This window comes from Dromiciops gliroides, chromosome 2 (genome assembly GCF_019393635.1).
Source record: "Dromiciops gliroides isolate mDroGli1 chromosome 2, mDroGli1.pri, whole genome shotgun sequence".
In the NCBI taxonomy this organism is placed as follows: domain Eukaryota; kingdom Metazoa; phylum Chordata; class Mammalia; order Microbiotheria; family Microbiotheriidae; genus Dromiciops; species Dromiciops gliroides.
The window spans coordinates 645,906,848-645,926,428 of record NC_057862.1 but is presented as its reverse complement, the minus strand read 5'-3'; the positions used below and the strand labels follow the sequence as shown (position 1 = coordinate 645,926,428).

Below are 19,581 nucleotides of genomic sequence, written 5' to 3'. Positions count from 1 at the left end.
CTTTTTTTTGGATTTGGAGAGCATTTTCCCTCATGAGTCATTTGGAACTATCTTGGACCATTGTGTTGCTGAGAAGAATCAAGTCTGTCACAGTTGAGCAACACACAATATCTTTGACACTGTGTACGATGTTTTCCTGGTTCTGCTCATGTCACTCAGCATCAGTAACTAACTTGTTTGTCTTTTCTCCCTCCCCAGTGTTACTCACAGCGGTGAATTGTTACAGCGTGAAGGCCGCTACTCGGGTCCAGGATGCGTTTGCTGCAGCAAAGCTGCTGGCTTTGGCCTTGATCATTCTCCTTGGCTTCATTCAAATTGGGAAGGGTAAGTCCAGCCTCACTTTTATTGACTGATCTTTTCTGTTTGTTGCATCACCACAGTATCATGTGTCCCCCACCCCAACCCTCTCTGAGAGCCGTCCTATAGGACAGAGAGCATTCGCAGCCCCTCTTTAACCAGTGAAGATTCCTTTTCATGAGTAGATGTCTACACTGTTGTCCTTCCTCTGGTTTCTTCTGGAGCAGCAATAATGTATAGATGGGGACATGAATGTGGTCAGAATTCAAATGCAAATCAGCATTTTAAAAATTGACTGTGTAGGGCCATATCCTGAGGTTTGTTTTGTTTGGGGGGGTGGGGCTAAAGATGACATGGCTTGTGCTCTCAAGGAGCCAACTCCTACAGCCAACTGCAGCACGCAGAGAAGTCTGGTAAAAACTGGTGGTGCTGACAGGCTGCCAGAGAGTGCCCTGTGAAACCCCCCACCTTCTTCCCAGCATCAGAGCAGGAGAGCTTCCTTGGGGAGGCAGGAACCCAGCAATGGGAGATGAGAAGGGGAGCCTGGACTGGAGGCCGCCAGTAGAAGGCATGGTCTGCCGGGCTGCTGAGTACGGCTCTTGGCATGGTGGTTGTCGGTGGATCAATTGAAGATGGACATTGCAGTCCCAGTTGGAGAGGCCAGGCAGTCACATATGTAGAGCTTCCTACAACACTGGCAGCACAAGCTGTGCCAAGAGCGTGGCCCCAGCAGGGGTAAAGAAGCCTGCTGGTCACCTAGAGGCTGGTTACAGAGGCCTCCATGGAAGAGCTGAGTCTTGCAGGACGAGTACGATTCAAGTGGGGATTGAAGAGAAGGGAGGACACTGGCAAAGGATCTTGTGACCCAGCTAAGCCTTTTATTTTATAGATGAGTCCTTTAATTTAAACTTTAAATTACTTACGCTTTGCATTTGTTTTTGTTTTTTATTTCTTTCAACAAGCATTTATTTTCCATTTATGTTTTTCTCCCTCCCTCCCTTTCCTCCCCCTTCCACAAGATCGCAATCAGGTTATATACCTACAATCCACAAGTGTTCTTTTTATCAGTTCTTTCTATGGGGGTGCATAGTAAGCTTCCTCATTAGTTCCTTGGGATTGTCTTGGATCATTGCACTGCTGAGAGTAGTTAAGTCATTCACAATTACTCAACAATATTGCTGTCACTACACACAAGGTCCTCTCAGCTCTGCTCACTTCACTATTCATCGATGTTCATTAGTCTTTCAAGGTTTTTGGGGGATCATCCTGTTTGTCATTTCCTGTAGCACAAGACCATTCCACTACAATCATATAACACAGCTTTTCCCATCATTCCTCAATTGATGGACATTCCCTTGATTCTCAATTCTTAGCCTCCACCAAGAGTTGCTATAAATATTTTTTGTACAATTTTTCCCCCTTTTCTCTTTTTCATGATTACTATTGTTAACTGTTTCCCTTCCATCCTATTCCCTTCCCCATGATATTTATTCTATTATCCATCTTCTTTCATCCTATCCCTCTTCAAAAGGGATTTGCTTCTGTCTGTCCCCTCCCCCACTCTGCCCTTCCTTCTTTTGTCCCTCTCTCTTTATCCCCTTCCCCTCCTATTTTCCTGCAGGGTTAGAGAGATTACTCCACCCAATTGAGTGTGTACATTATTCCCTCCTTGAGCCAATTCTAATGAGATTGAGGTCTTTGAGCCAATTTTGATGAGTGTTAGGCTCATTTACTGCCTAGATTAAATAGATTACTCCACCCAGTTGGGTGTGTCTATTAGTCCCTCCTTGAGGCAGCTCTGATGAGTTTAAGATTTTGAGCCTTTTCTGATGAGTGTAAAATTCATTTACTGCCCTGCTCCTCTCCCATCTCTTCCCCCACTCCATAAGCCTTTTCCTCTTGCTTTCATGTAGGATTTCGCTTCTGCCCTTCCCCCTCCCCCAATGAATTCCCTTCACCCCTCCATTTAACCCTAAAGATGTTATCATCTAGCTAAGTGACACAGTGGACAAATCATTACCCCTGGACCCAGGGGGATCCCAGCCAAAACCTGGCCTCAGACACAAGACAGTCGCCCACTGTATGACCCCAGGTATGTCCCCCAGCTCCATTTTTTTTTTTTTTATGGTTCTCATCACAAATATTTTTTTCATTAAAGTCCCATTCTTTCCGCTGAAAGATAATGCTGGGTAGGTGATTCTTGGTTGTAATCCCATTTCCTTTGCCCTTTGGAATATCATATTCCATGCCCTCCAGTCCTTTAATGTAGAAGCTGCTAGATCTTGTGCTATCCTGACTGGGGCTCCACAGTATTTGAATTCTTTCTTTTTGGCAGCTTGCAATATTTTCTCCTTGACCTGAGAGCTCTGGAATTTGGCTGTAATATTTTCTTTTTGGGATTTGTTTCTGGGGGTGATTGGTGGATTCTTTCAATTTCTATTTTAGCTTCTTCTTCTGTAATTTCAGGGCGATTTTCCCTGAGAATATCTTGGAAGATATTGTCTAAGCTCTTTCCTTGATCATGGTTTTCAGGTAGACCAATAATTTTCAAATGATCTCTCCTGGAGCTATTTTCCAGGTCGGCAGTTTTCCCCAGAAGATATTTCACATTGCCCTCTATTTTTTTATTCATTTGGATTTTGCTTTATTGTGTCTTGTGTTTCTCATAAAGTTACTGGCTTCCATTTGTTCAATCCTAATTCTTAGGAGCTTTTGTACCTCCTTTTCCATTTGACTTTTCAAGCTGTTGACTTTTTTCTCATGTCTTTCCTGCATCATCCTCATTTCTCTTTCCATTTTTTCCTCTACCTCTCTAACTTTATCTTCAAAGTCCTTTTTGAGCACCTCTATGGCCTGAGACCAATTCGTATTTTTCTTGGAAGCTTTAGATATAGGGGCCCTGATGTTGACATCTTCCTCTGAGGGTGCCCCATGGTCTTCCTTGTTACTGAAGAAACTTTCTGTGGTCCTCACCTTTCTCTGTTGGCTCATCTTGCCTTTCTTTTACTAGACTTAGCTTCTTAAAGTGGGGCACTGTTTCCAGGCTGTAGTATCCCAAGCTTAAGAAGTCCCAGGTGGTATGATTTAAGGAGAATCAGGTTCTTCACTCGCCTGGCCTGTTTCCTGGTCCTAGATGACCCCAGACCAACTTGCCAATCAACCAGCTTTGTGTCGCTTTGAGTTTTACAAAGCACTTTTGTCCCAACATGCCCTGCGAGGTAGGTAGGGTATTTCCTTATAACATGGGATCCTAAGAAAGGGACTATAGGGGCAGTTAGGTGGTACGGTGGATAGAAGAACATCAGCCCCAAGTCAGGAGGACCTGAGTTCAAATCTGACCTCAAACACTTACTGAGTCTGATACTGTGTGTGACCCTGGGCGAATCACTTAACCCCGATTGCCTCTCAGAGAGGGGACCATACAGGCCATCTGAGTGCCTCCTCTTCTTTTATAGATGAGATTTAGAGAAGTCCAGAGATTTGTGGGTGGTCACAGCTAGTGATAGTGACAGTGGGTATTTGTCCTCCTGACTCTTGGACTTTGAAGAATAAATGCTATCAGGGAGTGGCCATAGATGGAGAAAGCTCTAAGTTTAGGCTTCTCCTTTTGATAGAGAAGGAAACTGAGGTCCAGGATGGTTAAGCCCAGGCTCATGCATCTGGGAAGTTTCTGAATTGAGATTCAGACTCCTTGTGAACTCACCCCATGTGCACCACACTTGCTGCCTTTGGTGACATTGCTTGTAAATCCCTCTTGGAGTGTCCTTGTGTACACTAACCCAACTGTCTGTGCTTCTGGAGAGTCCGGTGATGTTTGTCATCTGTTGTGATCAGATAAATAGCAGGTGAAAACTTTGGAAAAGAATTCAGTGTGAGTCCATAATATGTTTTTATAGAAAAGACTGCCACGCTCTTCTCCTCCCCCGTCTTAATTCTTGCCCGACCTTTCAGAAAAATGGCTGTTTCTGTAGAATTCCTCCTCCTTCAAAGATTGCTGAAATACCTTCTCTTTGCCCCATTTTTGAATAATCCTGCTCCCTGTTCCCCATTCTTTTTGCATTTTGTATAGCCCCCACATTGCTCATTGCTCCCCCTTCAGAAGCTGAATTTCCGTGGCAGTCTAATTTGATCATTGTGTTGATAAGTGTATGAGAGAATCCACATCTACCCCAGGCAGAGTGAAATAAATATGTTTGGTCTATTTTGATCAGATGTGATTTGTTAAGGGCATCTTGCATCTAGAAGAATTTGACCCACAGTATTACCCATCTGTGGGCCTGAACCTTCCTGTTCCCTTGGCCTCCTTCTTTTAAGTCCAAACAGAAAAGAGCCTTCAAACCTTTGCCTGCACCTTGGTTCCAGGGAGCTCACCTCTCTTCCACCATGCACAGGTCTGTGAATGCCAGGAGTCCTCAGTCCAGGCTGAAGGTTCAGGTTCCCTTTTTCCTTATGGCATGATTTGGATGCGTCTCTGAATTGTCTCTTAGTGGTTGAGTAGTGGGAGGCACAACAGGTCCCCCAGTGCCTGTGGGGGCCCAAGTTCCATTGCACCACCAGATAGTCAGGAACCATGGCCTAGGGACAGGACCAAGGTCCTGCCCGAGGAAAAATGGACTGACTGATCAGCCTGAGTTTGTTTTTGTTCTTTTAGAACAAACTAACCTGTTTGTGGAATTTGGTATTGCATAGTTACCAAAAAAGAACACCCACCCAAGCAGCTCTGCCCTTCCCCACCCCAGAGGCCTTTTGTTTCCTCATTTTGTTGAACTCTTCTCTTGTATTGCCTAGAACAGGGAGTTAAGTTTAGGGAGAGAGGAGATTCTGGAGAACCACGACCTTTGGCTGGATTGGCTTCCAAGGGACCATCTTCATGCCTGTCTTCCTGACGGGTAGATAGCAGAAGGATCTATTCCCTCAGCCAGGGCCTGTCATTCTTTAAGATCCAGTTTCCTCAGCCTCAGAATGAAATGGTTTCTTAAAGTTTCTTCTCACTCAGTTCTGTGAAGGCGTGACTCACTATACTTACCAATTCAGCATTGGGCATTCTGACTCCCTGGTGATGAATGACTGAAGAAAAGAATGTCAAATGTTCTGATGCCCTTTCCACCCCACCTTGAATTAGTGGAGGATGATTGATGGATGGTCCTTCTTGAACCTTTTCTGTGCACCTGTTCAAAGGCTGTGGGTCCTAGCTAATCTTTTCTGGAGCTTACCCCTGGAAATGCCCCTTCTGCAGCCCTGCGGCAGTGTATCAGCCTGGCCTTCTGCCCACCTTTCTGCAATTGATGTCCAGGATTGCTGACTTAGAGGACAAGAGGTGCTTGGAGGGAGGCCTTTTGTCCTCTAAGCATGTGGGCGAGGGTGGGCACTACATGGAATTCTATTCCCATGCAGGGGAGCCAGGAATTGTGTGTGTGTGTGTGTATGTGTGTGTGTGTGTGTGTGTGTGTGTGTGTGTGTGTGTGTGTGTGTGTGTGTGTGTGTGTGTGTGTGTATGTTCAGGCCTGGTTTGATTTTAGGACAAAGGAGCTTATCTCAGGAGCAGCCATGGCCCCTGGGCTCACTGAGCCTGACCATTGGCTGGTAACCATTGTTGTACAAAAACATGTGCCAAGTCGAAATGCTTCCCAATGCTTTGGCCAGCTTTGAGTTCTGGGGGCGGTGTGAAGGGGGCTTAGTTCCCATGACATTTTGTTTCGTGGGTGACTGAAGTGAAATGGCTTTTCTCGGTATTGGTCTTCTCATTTCTTGCTCCTGCCCTCTCTTTCTGGGTTAGTGTCCCCACCCCCGAAGTTTGTATTTCCACGGAACTTAAACAGAACCAAGAGGTTTCCGCTGGCCACATTGTCACTCCTCTTCGAAGATGGGAAGGCTTCCTTTTCAAGCCTGCTCTCTTTGAAATCCAGACATAGCAGAAAATTGTTATTAATTAACCAAATCTACTGCTTTGTCCCACCCCCTTCCCCCACCATTAGGGGACTCAGTGTCAGCTCTCTCCGCCTTTGAGAATGAATTTTTGGACTCATCCCTACAGCCCGACCCCTAGAGGGGTTTGGTGAGAATTGGGCAAACGGGGGTCATCCATCACGGAGAGATGGAGCTGTGATTCATTTCCTCTCTAAGACTCCTTCCAGCTACAGACCAGTGACCCCATGGTCTTACCTCTCAGTTGTGCTATTTTTTTAGGGAAAGCTTTGAAGTTTTCCACTAAAAGAAGGCCTCTATCTAGAATATCTATCCCCAAATGACTACAGACAGTCTTGGAATGTTCAAGGAGGAAGAAGACCTTGCAGATGTCTAGGGGAGCCCCAAGTTCCAGAGAGTCATGGTGCCATAACTGAGTCTTAGACAATGCTGGGGCTCAGAGCTGGCAGATCTCTTAGTCTCAGAGGAGCAGGCTGCAGGCCAGAGGCGAGGTGACCTGGCATGTGACTTAGCCACGTCAGAGAAACAGCAGCATTTCTCCACGAGGCTGGAGGCCTTCTTCCCTGACCTTTGGAGAAACCCGACGCTTCTTCCCAAGTATTTCCAGTGGAACAGAAATAACTGAGCTACAGGTGGCCGCAGCTCTGGGCTAGGCAGGAGGGCAGGTCTTGCCCTCAAAGCAAAGTCGCCGGTTGCCTTTTGAAATGAAGGCCTCTCATCACAGTGGCCTTTATATCCTTTAGGCCAAGAGCTTGCTCTGAGAGGAGCCAGCCCAGGTTAGCCTGGGTTCCCGTGGCTTTCTGTAGATCCATACTCTGCTCTGTTCCCTCTGTCCTGCTCTTGACTGGCGAGTGCTCTTGTATTGAACATCCCTGTATAAGGCCCCCAACCTGGAGGAACTGCATCCGATGTGAGGGGAGGGAAGACTGTCCTGAGAGGACAGAGTACGAGAGAGGCCACATTCAGTAGATGCTTGTCCTGGGGTCTCTCACATAGCCGTGGGATATGGGGCCAGAGGAGTTACTCCAAAGCCACACTGGGGGTGAGAAACTGAAAGATTAAGCCTCTTTGGGCATAGGATCTGAGCCTAAAGAACGATTCCATTGTCAAGAGAAGTAGGTCATGCCAGTTCCCCCCACCCCCGGGTTAGGGCTGCTGAAGGATTCTCTGCAGGGGCTTAGGAGGGGGTGGGGAAAGCACTGAACCCTCAACTGACTGGCTGTGAACCCAAGGACTTGTGGAAATTGGGATGGGGGTGGGGAAAATAAGCTTGAGTGAATCTGACTTCCAGCTGCCAAAGAAAGTTGGAAATTAAGGCTGCCAGGCCCCGGACTCTCCTCCCCTGGGACTGCTCGTGTTGTCTGACCATCTTGGAGGTGGCTCAGAGCAGGGTCAGGCCGGGCCAGTGGCAAGCTGTTCAAGGCATCTGCTCCCCCTGGGTCAAGCGAGCTATTGTATTGAATTATACACCCCCTATAATCCCTTTTGGCGGGGTGGCAGCGAGGGAGCTTTTGTAAGGAGGGTCTGAAAACAAGCCCAGGCTGTCTGCTGCGCTTCTTTCAAAGATTCCCTGGCGGGAGGATGGTCTGACAGGCCTCGCAGTGTATCGTTGACTGTTTCTTGCCCTTTCTTTGAAAGAAGCCTGAATACCCCGGGAGAGTGAGAATCTGACCCCAGGCAGGAAGGTCACAGGGCCTCTTGTTTCAGACAGTGGGAAGACTTGTGATTCAGCTTTAGGGATGGCGGCAGGACACATTTAAGTGGCTGCTTTTTGATCTGCCATATTTTGTGTTAATACAGCATCTGGAATAAGAACTTTTTCGACAATCACATGCCTCACTTGTGTGGAGCCCCCAGATTAGATCAAAGCAATGGAAAGTTGGACCGTTGCCTCCCTGTTCTCTGGCCCACTGGTGCCCTGTGGCTGTCAGAGGCACTGAGAGAGTGTCAGGAGCAAAGGCGGGGTGAGACAGAGCGGCCCAGGGCTGCTAGCAGGAGAGCAGGCAAAGTACGGGATTACGTTAACAAGACTGCTCTAATTTGGGGCTGATGCTGGAGTAGTCTCGGGTTTGCCCTGAAGGTTAGAAAAAGCCAAAGACAGTTTAGAGGGGGAACAAGTGTAGTCATTGTCTGTTCCCCCCGAGAGCCCTCGGCATCCCACAGATCGGCTTTTGTCTTCCCAGCCCCATTTCTGCAGGCCCTAGTGGCCTGTTCAAGGATCTCTGCACTTCCCCTCCTGGATGGCTCTGGGCTCACAGCCCCCTCCAGCTCCTCTGTGAGCACGCACCCAAATGAGGAGCTCCCATTGCTCTTGGGAAGCCCAGCTGTAGCACAGTGAGGAAGTGTGGCCCCGTTTCCTCAGAGGTAAAAGGAAAGGGCTCCCAGGAGCTCCAAGTGCCCTGTGGGAAGGAAGGAAACTTTTGTATCCGTTTCTTTCCTCCATTTGTTTGTCTCACCCACCACCCCCTGAAAGGGAGGAAGGGAAGAGAATTCTTGAGAACCATCCCTGGAAACCGCAGCATTTGGGACTCATGCCTGCTCCAAGGGGAATCAGAAGAGGAGGATTCTTTGCCGGATCTCGTATCGGGGTGGCCCAGGTAGACTGGGTAGCTTCTGGGACGGCTCTTTGGGTTCCTGTCAGATTTCTTTGTTCAGAGACTCACCGTGAGAACAGTGACTACAAATGTGGAAAATGGTGACCCCGGCCTGGGTCACTGCTGAGAAGGGCCCTAAAGGGCCAAGAGGAAGAACCCAGGGCTGTAGGGAGCCAGCAGCCCTTGTGGCCTGGGCATTGGGCTGCTTTGGGATGAGCCCCATTTAACATTAGTCCCAATGACCCATTCAGAAAAGACCAAAACACACATTGTTCAGGCAGGTGTGAGCTGAGCAGCAAACAGATGCATGTCAGGAGTTGGTTTTGGGGTTTTTTTGGTTTTTTTTGCGGGGCAATGGGGGTTAAGTGACTTGCCCAGGGTCACACAGCTAGTAAGTGTCAAGTGTCTGAGCCGGATTTGAACTCAGGTCCTCCTGAATCCAGGGCCAGTGCTCTATCCCCTGCGCCACCTAGCTGCCCCCACATGTCAGGAGTTTTTAATTGGGAAAGTCAAGAGAACTCTGGCTGCTTAGGAGAGGTAGACCTCCTTTTATCTTTTTTTTTTTTTAGGGAGGCAGTTGGGGTTAAATGACTTGCCCAGGGTCACACAGCTAGTAAGTGTGTTAAGTGTCTGAGGCTGGATTTGAACTCAGGTACTCCTGACTCCAGGGCCGGTGCTCTATCCACTGTGCCATCTAGCTGCCCCTCCTTTTATCTTAATGTGTTTACTTTTAGGGAACCTGCCCAGCTTGCTTATTGCCACTTGAAGCCCAGGTGCCCACTGGTCTGGAGGGAGCCCGCCACAGACTGTGAAGGCAGCTGTGGCCCAGGGGAGGATGGTGCTGACCTCAGCAGGGTGGGGTGTGGCTGCAGGCCCTGTGCACCCCCTTCCCCCCTTAGCCTTAAGGACAGGTAGATGTCCACTCTTTCTAAAGAAGATAGTGGACAAAATACTTATAAACAGATAGTGGATGCTCGGGGAATGCTACTAACTGGGGATGCCCTCCCCGTACTAGGTACCACGAGAAAACAGGCTGAGCAGAAGAAAGAAAAGATAACCAAGCTTTTGGTTGGTGGATAGAGCCCCGGGCTTGTGGTTCAGACTGACCTCGGGTACTTCCTAGCCTCATGACCCTGGGCAAGTTCCTTCACCTCTGTCTGCCTCAGTTTCCTCAACTGTAGAATGAGGATAATAACATCCACCTCCCAGGCTTGTTCTGAGGATAAAGTGAGATATTTGTAAAGCTCTCTGAGCACCCCTAGAGTGTGACAGGAGGTGGGAGAGCCTACACTATTGCAGAAGTGACCCCAGCTCTGTTGCTCGGCCCAACCACGGCCCCCACCTTTCCCTCCAGCCTCATGGCCCTCCCCCTGTCCCGCTCCCACCGCACTGGCCACCCTGCCTTGGAATGCATTTCCTCCTGTCCCTGGATTTGATGGAAACCAAGCCCTCTTGTACAGGAAGACCTTCCTTTCTCTCAGAACTCCCCTGGACGTGCATGTACGTATGTATGTGTGCATCGATCCCTAGGTGCACACACACATACACACACTGTCCATTTTCTCTCTCTCTCATAGAATGTAAGCTTCCTCTCATCCTACCTCCCAAACTTGGCATTGCGCCTGGCATACAGCTGAGCCTTAATAAATGCGTGTTGATTTAGACGTTCAATTCTGATTCCCTCTTTATACATATAAAAGCCCAGAGAAGCATCTCACTGCTGCTCAGTGGCAGAGCCAGAAGGAGAAGCCAGCTCTCCTCCTGATCATTAGTGATTGAGCTTAGTCGTAGTGAGTGACCCAAGCTCCACCCCCCCCAAAAAAAAAAAAACAAAACCAAGCTTCAACAATGGGTCCTGTTTGTTGGATGGCAGACGTGGCGGGGACCTCAAGAGAATGCCCAGACAACAGAGCTCCATCGTCCTCCCCGGATTGTTCTTGTCCAGCCAGTTCCCTTATCTGACTGTCATGGGGTTTATCTAACTGACATACCCCCAGCTTCTCCGTGAACTTGCTTTTTCCAGACTTGCCGGAATTTGGGGACAGTCATTCGGTTGGTGAAAGGGCTCCCTGTGTTCTAACCCTTTTAAATAGCAGGCTTCCTTGGGGTTTTGTGGGGGTGGTTTCTAGCAGGTCAACTTGTGTTTCCGGGCTTCGGACAGGCCTGCATCTTTGCACCTCTGGTCCTGCTCAAAGCGCCTCTTAGTAGCAGTGCTTGTCAGATGACCACAGCAAAGTTCCCCCTTTGCAGTCCAAGTGAGAAGTTTTGTTCTAGTCCAGACCGCTGGGGCCCAGGCCCCTCTCCTTCCACTGCCATCCCCACCCCAGGAGTCAGGGAAGGGGGTCAGCCAGCTCCAGCCCCTACTGGGCATCAGGCCTCAGGACACCGGCGTCGTCAGGGGATTAGTGGATGGGAGCCCGCTTTGTAGCCTCTACAGCCAGCCAAGCCCTGCCCGTTGTCGGCAGCAAACTCCCAGACAGACATGCTTGGTCTGCTGGAGCCCAGAGAGCCAGAAAGTGTGGTGGAGGAAGGGAGGGGAGAGGCGTGGGGCTTTGCATCATCAGTGAGACCCCAAGTGGGAGGCTTCTGGGCAACAGCCTGCCCATGGAGAAGGAAGAAAAAGGGAAGAACCACACCAGCCTCCCAGCATGTGGGCAGGCTGTATTAATTGTGCTGGGGGAGTGGAGGGTCTGCTATTAGGCTCTGTCCCTGCATGTACTCTGAGCGTCAGCTTTCATCTAGAGCTCAAAGCATGTTATAAACGCTCAGTTAATTAAAGAAAGCTTTCCGTCTCTTGAAGCAAGATGGAATCTGGCATTAGGAAATACGACCACCAAAAAGAGGAGGCCCTGGCCGACTCAGTTTGCTAAAATATTTGTTAGTGTTTAATTGCCTGTCTAAAACTTGAAGCTCTTAAACCAAGCTATAAATACCAGGAAATCCAGTTCTAGCTTGGATATTTCATTCCATGCTAACCCTTCCTAAGCAACTGAAAGAATTCTCTGTCTCTCTGTCTCTCTCACTCTGTCTCTGTCGCTCTCTCCCCACGTGTGTTTGTGTGTGTGTATATATACATACACAAATATGCTTAAACTCCATTAATGCAGAGTGTTGGCGGGGAGTGGGGAGGAAGGTATCCAAAAAATAATTGAAGAGGAAGGACAAAGAAACATTTTTGTTACATTGGAGCAACATGTGATTTATTGCCATTAATACTGAGACCGATGAACCAGGCTTATGGCTTTGGGGCTGACAGGTAACCTTCTCCAGCCTCCTTCCCCATTTTACAAATGAGACTGAAGCCCAGGGAAGGTGAGTGTCTTTCCCAGTGCTGCCAGAATTTGAACTCAGCTTCCGATCTAACTCCCCAGCCCCCATAGGAGGCCTCTTGTGCCAGAGGTTTACAATTCATAATTACTTTCTGTTGATTAAAGAAGATGCCTGGAACCCGATGGATTTTTCCTGCCAGGCTTTGGGCCTAGACCTTGAATCCGCACTGGCGGATGCCTTCATTGCTGAGCCTCTGGCTTTGAGGTTCACACTCATTTCCCCACATTCAGATTCAAGGGTTTTTATGGCCCAGACTATGCTTCTACCCGAGCAGATGCTGCTCAGCCATGTCCCTTGCCTCTGTCCAACCCCTCTTCTCCCCCCCCCCCCCAGGAATCTTGGCTTTCTCTTTCCTGGGGGAGCCTCTTGTCACTTCTAGCTCCCCCCTCCCTAGACACTGCCTTGGTTTGCCTTCCTTGCCAGTGGCTGGTGAAGACAACACATCTGCCTCTAGGGGCTCACAGCCCGGGACCAGGACCTTGCAGAAAGGCAAGGGCAGGGGAGATACCCCAAAGGGAAGGATGGCCTTGTTGGGATGATGGTGATGGGCCATGGCTGCCGGCGACTGCAGGAGCCACGTGGGCTGGGCATGCAGGGAAGCCTGCAACCTTTTCTTGGGGTTTCAAAGGTCAGGGAAAGAAACCTCTTCATGGGGCACTGGAGCCTCCCCTCTTGGGCTGATGACGGCCGGTTGTGCTGATCGCCTTGTGACCTTGCTGCCTGCCATGTGTCTCTGAGATAGCAGGCCACCAGACGCTAACGTGCCCCTCGGAGCCTGCTCTTCCTCCTCTTCAAAGGAGATGGCTTAGTGCTCGGCTCGTCCAGGAGATGGATGATGGGAGATGCCTGGATTTTAGGCTGTAGATCAAAAGACTTGAGACCAAATAACTTCTGAGCCTCTAAGAAAAACAAATAGGCCAGAGCAGTGGCCAACACCCCAGGAACTGGCTGGTCTGCCCTGAAGGTGCTCACTTCCCTTCCCGCCCCCTTGGAGTCTGCAGGGTTTGTGTGGGCATTTACCTGTAGGAAATCCTGTGCTTGTCTTGGACGCCTGCTTAGGCTTCGTGTCAGGAGAGATGAGAATAGTTTATTACAAACAAGCTAGTTTGTAGCCCTTTCTTTACTTTCAGACTGGGAAGGACCTCTGGCCATGCAGGGCAGTCTGACCATAGCGAGACCCCCACTTCAGCACAGCCCAGTGTTGATGTAGCGCAGACTGTGGAGACCTCCAGGGAGGGTAGGAAGCCACCAGCCCAGGGTAGCTCTCTGAGAGAAAAGCTTCCCCATGTCTTTGCTTTTGCCTCACTTCTGCCCCTCCCCAGCATCATCCCTTAGAATAGGAAATAAAAGAGTGGGAGGGCAACACCTGGGGAAAGTCTGATGCCCAGAGTCCTTCACCTTTGTGGAGAAGGGGCAGAGGATGGGAGATGCTTTCTCAAGATAATTCAGATTGTTAGGGGGGAGTTTTTCCCTATTACTGGTTCTGCCCTCTGGGGCACAGCCAGAATCAGTGTCTCTTCCTCATTACTCTTTTTTTGGGAGGGAGGGCGGGGCCATGGGGGTTAAGTGACTTGCCCAGGGTCACACAGCTAGTAAGTGTAAAGTGTCTGAGGCCAAATTTGAACTCAAGTACTCCTCAATCCAGGGCCGGTGCTTTATCTGCTGTGCCACCTAGCTGCCCCCTTCCTCATTACTCTTGGGGCAGTACCTGGGAAACTGGATTCCCTCACCTGAAGAAACATTGGCACTCCTTGGGTGTGGGGAGAGGAGGGGTGGGGAATGCTAACTCAGACTGCATGGCCTTCTGAGGTCCCTTCTTGCTCTAGAACTAGATCCCTACAGGATGCCCCAGGATCTTCAGATGTAGGTCAGAGCTCCCCTTTTGCAGAGCAGGAAACTGGTCCCCAGAGACTTGGGCCTTCCCAGGGTCCCATGGCTGTTGACTCCAGATCTAGTGCTTTTTCTACCACAGATGATGAGGTGATCGTCATTCCTCCTTTAGGAATATCCAGTCCCAGAGAACAGGAGCTGAACCCTGTTTTCACTTTTGGGTGCAGGCTGGGCTCCGAGGAGCCTCCTTCCCCCCCAGCTGCTCCCTCCTAGCTCGGGCGGATGCCCTGGTCCAGAGCAGTCTGTGGAGCCCACCCAGAATCTCAGACATCTTGTTTCATTTTGCTCCTGATCCTGTACGCTCTCGCTCTGGGGGCAAATAAAGAAGAGACAAGATCACCTAGCTGCCCCATCTAAAGCACTTTGCAAACCTAGCTGTGGTGGTTGTTTTTAACAGCCAGGATTTGGGGGCTCCCAGGTCTAGCTTTGTTTCTGCAGCCTCCCTCCCCGAGGTAATTGTCTGAGGTACATAGTGCTATTGCAGCCGTGACCCTAGAAGACAGGGAGAATAAGAAGTTATCAGCCATCGGTTCTGAACACATTGATGTGCCTTAGCCCAGACCCTCTGCTTCCAGGCCTCTAGGTTTAAAAGTGTTGCTTCTTGTCGGCTTCCTTAACTGGCTTGGAGGATCCCCTGCCCACTTCCTCCTCCCACCAAGGCTCCGACCCCAGGATGGCTGCAGGTGGTCTCCTAATTAAAGCATCCCCCCCCCCCCCCCACACACACACCCCCAGGTCCTCTTGACTGCACAGCTGTTGTTTCCTGACTCTGGATGGGTCCTGAATCATGGCAGGAAGAGCACTCTAGGGGCCCTTGTGGTTTGTTTTTACAACAGGAAACAGCTTCAGTTACAGTCGAAGCCTGGTGCCATCTTCTCCTCACCCTGGGGTGCATGCTGGAAGGTTCCTAAAACCAAAAGGCACGAGTGTTTTTTTCCAGACTGATGTTCATCTTTGATGTGTTGGTCACTGTCCTTGGGGCACAATCTGCACACAAGACTTGATGGTGATGCTGTTTGTAATAGCCAAACATGTCTTGGCCTTGGCCTATGTTAGGGAATGACTGGTGCGTCAGTGTGATGGTCTGTGATGTGAGTACCAGCATAGGAGGAGGCCTAGGGGGCAAATGTGCAGCCCACAGACCTCCTATATGTAGCTCCCACTGGATCAAGTGTCTTAAACTAAGTCACAGCATGGCCCAAAGGCATCCTCATGTACTGGGACATCAGGGGTCTGTGTCCTGCTCTGCTACATATTAGTTGTGGGATCCTGGACAAATCCGTCAGCATCTCAATACCCTTGGTCTCTGGCTCTGTGGGACTGTGAGCTGCAGGTCCCCTATGCCAGGGAGAATCATCGTGGGGATCCCATCCCAAGAAGTGACAAAGTTCTATTTATTTTATGAAACAGTTCTAGGGAAGAAAGCATATAGACTTGACAGCTAAATATTTTTACAATTTTTGTTAACACCTTTTTACCTTGTCTTTTCTCCAAACCTCTCTCTATTGGACCAGAAACAAAGGACAGGAAAATGAGATAGAAAGTTCATCAAAGCCAAGCAGCGCTAGTGTACGGGCAGGGCTCTTCCCCTACAGACCCTGGTCTCAGCAAAAATGGAGGGGGCGCATTTTATTTTGTCTCCTGTAGAGTCTAGCTTGATTTAGCTTGTAATTACTCACACAACATTCAGCGTGTTAGGTGCTGGTGTGCTTCCCATTTGCAATGTTGTTTTGCTGGTTCTTCATACTTCATTTTGTATCAATTTAGTTGTCTTCCCCCATTTTCTATTCTTCATATTTATTGGCTCTTGTGGTGCAATTATGTCTTTTAAGTATGTTTTTAAGCAACATTGAAATAAATCAGATTCTGGGTTTGTAGATGTAAGTTTCCTTGGAGGCCTGCCCAGCCCCCTTGCATTTTGTAGGGAGAAGACCAAGTCCCAGGGGTCACACAGACGTCAGGGTGGAATTTGAACCTAAGTTCTCTTGATCTTTGTGCTTTCTCCTGTGTCCCGATGGTGAGTCCTCCCTCTGCCTTTTCATGAGGTGGAAGGAATCTTGAGGGTCCTCAAAGTCTTGTGGGAGTTAAAGTTAACAAGAGAAGCCTGAGCCACACCTCCCATTTTATGGCTGAAGAAACCGAGACTTGGAGAGGGAAGAGGGGAGTCGGTCTAAAAGTCAGCCTTAGGTCCTCCGTCCTTGGACAGACCCCATGCTGTTTTACCGCACTTCCTCTTGAAGGTTACTCCTGTAGAAACCAGCCTGGAAGGATGGGTTGTGAGGCAAGTAGTTAGTGCTTAGGGCCACAGCAGCTCCCAGAGATGGTCTCCTTTCTGTTTGTGAAGAGAACCACCCCCAGGGTGAAAAGCACAGGCCTCCAGGTTCTTACCCCAAGCCATGTTCTCTCAGGTCCCTTCCAGCTCTACCGCTCTGTGATTTCTCAGTGTCGTGGTCACCAGTGGGCAGAAGGTGGTGTATGTCCTTCCCCGGATATGCCCAAGGGGGGCACCGGCTCCGTGGGTACTGTTTGTAGCTGGCCTCTTAGATAGCATTTAGATGATGCCATCAAAGGTTTACAAAGCTCGTTGCCAATGCCTTCTCATTTTATCCTCACCACCCTCAGGGCAGGGTATGTAACATTATAGCCATTTCACAGAAGAGGAAATTGAGGCAGGCAGAGTTTGTGACCTGCCATAGGATCACAGGGCTAGAAAGTGTCTGAGGCTAGATTTGAACTCAGTCTTGTTGACTCTACACACTACACCATTTAGGTACCTCTTAAATCTGTGCGATCCGTCTGACCTCCCCATTGGGAAGAAAGGTAACACTGAAAGAGAGTCCAGAGGAAATACCACTTATCTGTTTTGATTTTTTTGTTTGTTGGTTTTTTTGGGGGTTTTTTTGGTGAGGCAATTGGGGTTGAGTGACTTGCCCAGGGTCACACAGCTAGTAAGTGTCAAGGGTCTGAGGCCAGATTTGAATTCAGGTTCTTCTGAATCCAGGGACCGTGCTCTATCCGCTGTGCCACCTAGCTGCCCCAGAAATACCACTTATCTGGCTCTAGCCTTGGGGGCCAGTCCAGGGGATTCCCTTTCCTCATCTGTAGAATGGGAACATTCACTGGAGTGCTGGGGTTAGAGGGCCTGGCTTCCTTGGTCAACCCATGCTCCTGCCACTCATTTACCCTGGGCGAGCTTGTCGGTCACTTCCCTCCTCGTCTGTACGTGAAGAGCTGGGCCCTCCCTCCCTGGGTGCTGCGGCCCTTTCCTAGCACCACCGCCTCGAAACAAACAGTACAGGGAAGGCATTCATATGACTAGCCTTGGGCACTGTTTCTCTTGGGGAGTGATGCTACTTATGCCTCAGGAGTGAGTCAGACAGCTAATGGGTGTTGTGTGACTTCATCCGTATAATCAATTTCTATTGCTTGCCTTCTCAAAAGGAGGGAGGAAGGAAGAGAATTTGGAAATCAAAAATTTTTAAATGGATGTTAAAATTTTTTACATGTAATTGGGAAATGTTTAACAAAATAAATACAATTATATATTTTTTAAAAAGTGAGGGGGCAGGGGGCAGCTAGATGGCACAGTGGATAGAGCACCGGCCCTGGAGTCAGGAGTACCTGAGTTCAAATCCGGCCTCAGACACTTAACACTTACTAGCTGTGTGACCCTGGGCAAGTCACTTAACCCCAACTGCCTTACTAAAAAATAAAACAAAACAAACAAAAAAAGTGAGGGCAAAGCTAGGTGGCACAGTGGATAGAGCAACGGCCCTGTATTCAGGTGGATCTGAGTTCAAATATGGCTTCAGACACTTGACATTTACTAACTGTGTGACCCTGGGCAAGTCAAATAACCCTCATTTCCCCACAAAAAAACAAACAAAAAGTGAGCTGAACAGTTATTCCCCCCTGAATTCCTAATTGTTGCTGGTCCTGACTAAAATGAACAAACGATCGTGAGCTTGGTACTGTGACCTCTGAGGATGTGCTGGTGACTTTGTACCCTTTCCTTCATTTTGTTTCATTTTGCAGGCAAGGTCTCCAGTTTGAGCCCCCAGTTATCATTCAAAGGCACCAATTTGGACGTTGGGAACATCGTGTTGGCGTTGTACAGTGGCCTCTTTGCCTACGGTGGCTGGTAAGATGCTGCAGTGTCTTCATTCGCTTCATGTAGAAGGTCATAGCTCAGTTTACAATCAGACTGTGTCCTGTGACCACTGGGCTGCTCTTTGGAGTGACCTCTGTGATCATTGGGCCACTTTTTGATGTCCTTTCCTCCTGACTCATAGGAATAGTGAGGGCTGTGCTGGGACACAAGTTGAACAGTCTCTGAGCTGTTCCTCATGCCCATAGTTAGCTGAATTCTGGATCAGGTGGGGCAGTGAAGCAAGTCCAGGATGGTTTTTAAGAAACTACAGGAGGGGGCAGCTAGATGGCACAGTGGATAAAGCACCAGCCCTGGATTCAGGAGTACCTGAGTTCAAATCTGGCCTCAGACACTTGACACTTACTAGCTGTGTGACCTTAGGCAAGTCACTTAACCCCCATTGCCCCACAAAATTAAAAAAAAAAAAAGAAGCTTACAGGAGGCAAGAGTAGTTGGTCAGTAACAGTTTGCTGAACAGCAGCAGATCTAGGAGCTATTGAAGGTGTGGGAGTCAAGAGACCCACCAGGTATCTATTTATACAAGAAAAGACTGATTGGTATAGAGGAAAGTGGAGCAGGTCTATCATGGGCCACCAGACCAGCCTTTCCGATTTTCCTTTCTGTGTGCTTCTTCCACGGTCACGGAGTTACCACTGTAATAGCAGTCCCTTGGTTGGCACTTGGTACTCTTGTTTACAGATAATTCTTCCCTTATTTCTACTAACTAATAATAAGCTGCTCCAACTCAAATACTTTACTACCTGACCATGGTTGTGAGCTTTTTTTTTTTTTTTTTAGTGAGGCAGTTGGGGTTAAGTGACTTGCCCAGGGTCACACAGCTAGTAAGTGTTAAGTGTCTGAGGCCGAATTTGAACTCAGGTCCTCCTGAATCCAGGGCCGGTGCTCTAGCCACTGCGCCACCTAGCTGCCCCTGGTTGTGAACTATTAATGAATATAGCAAAGTTTACAGAGATAGGGCAGTTTGGGGGGGCAGGGAGGCAATTGTATTGCCTGCATGGTAATACTACCCCTTCTAGTTTGGAGACCAAGGAACAGAAGAACAGATTGAGGAGACTGAGTCATATTAATGGAGTGACCCATTTTTTCTGATATCCCCTCAATTTTACATCAGATGTTCCCACGTTAAAATCCACATTGCATGTAAACACCTCCCCCTCCCTCCAGTTGTTGTCGTCATTAAATCATATCAGTTTCAGTCATGTCAGACTCTCTGTGACCCCATTTGGGGTTTTCTTGGCAGAGATACTGGAGTGGTTTGTCATTTCCTTCTCCAGCTCATTTTATAGATGAGGAAATTGAGGCAGACAGGGTTAAGTGACTTGTCCAGGGTCACACAGCTAGTAAGTGCCTGAAGCTGGACTTGAACTCAGGAAA

The 19,581-nt window shown here is 48.8% G+C and overlaps 1 protein-coding gene across 1 annotated transcript in view; it reads left to right on the top strand.

Moving 5' to 3' along the window:
• Positions 1 to 19,581, top strand: part of SLC7A5 (solute carrier family 7 member 5) — a 57,998-nt gene that overhangs the window by 21,933 nt on the left and 16,484 nt on the right. The window contains exons 2-3 of the mRNA XM_043986433.1: positions 199 to 324; positions 18,072 to 18,177. Of these exons, the coding sequence (XP_043842368.1) occupies positions 199 to 324; positions 18,072 to 18,177 (232 nt within the window). The remainder of the gene's footprint in view (positions 1 to 198; positions 325 to 18,071; positions 18,178 to 19,581) is intronic.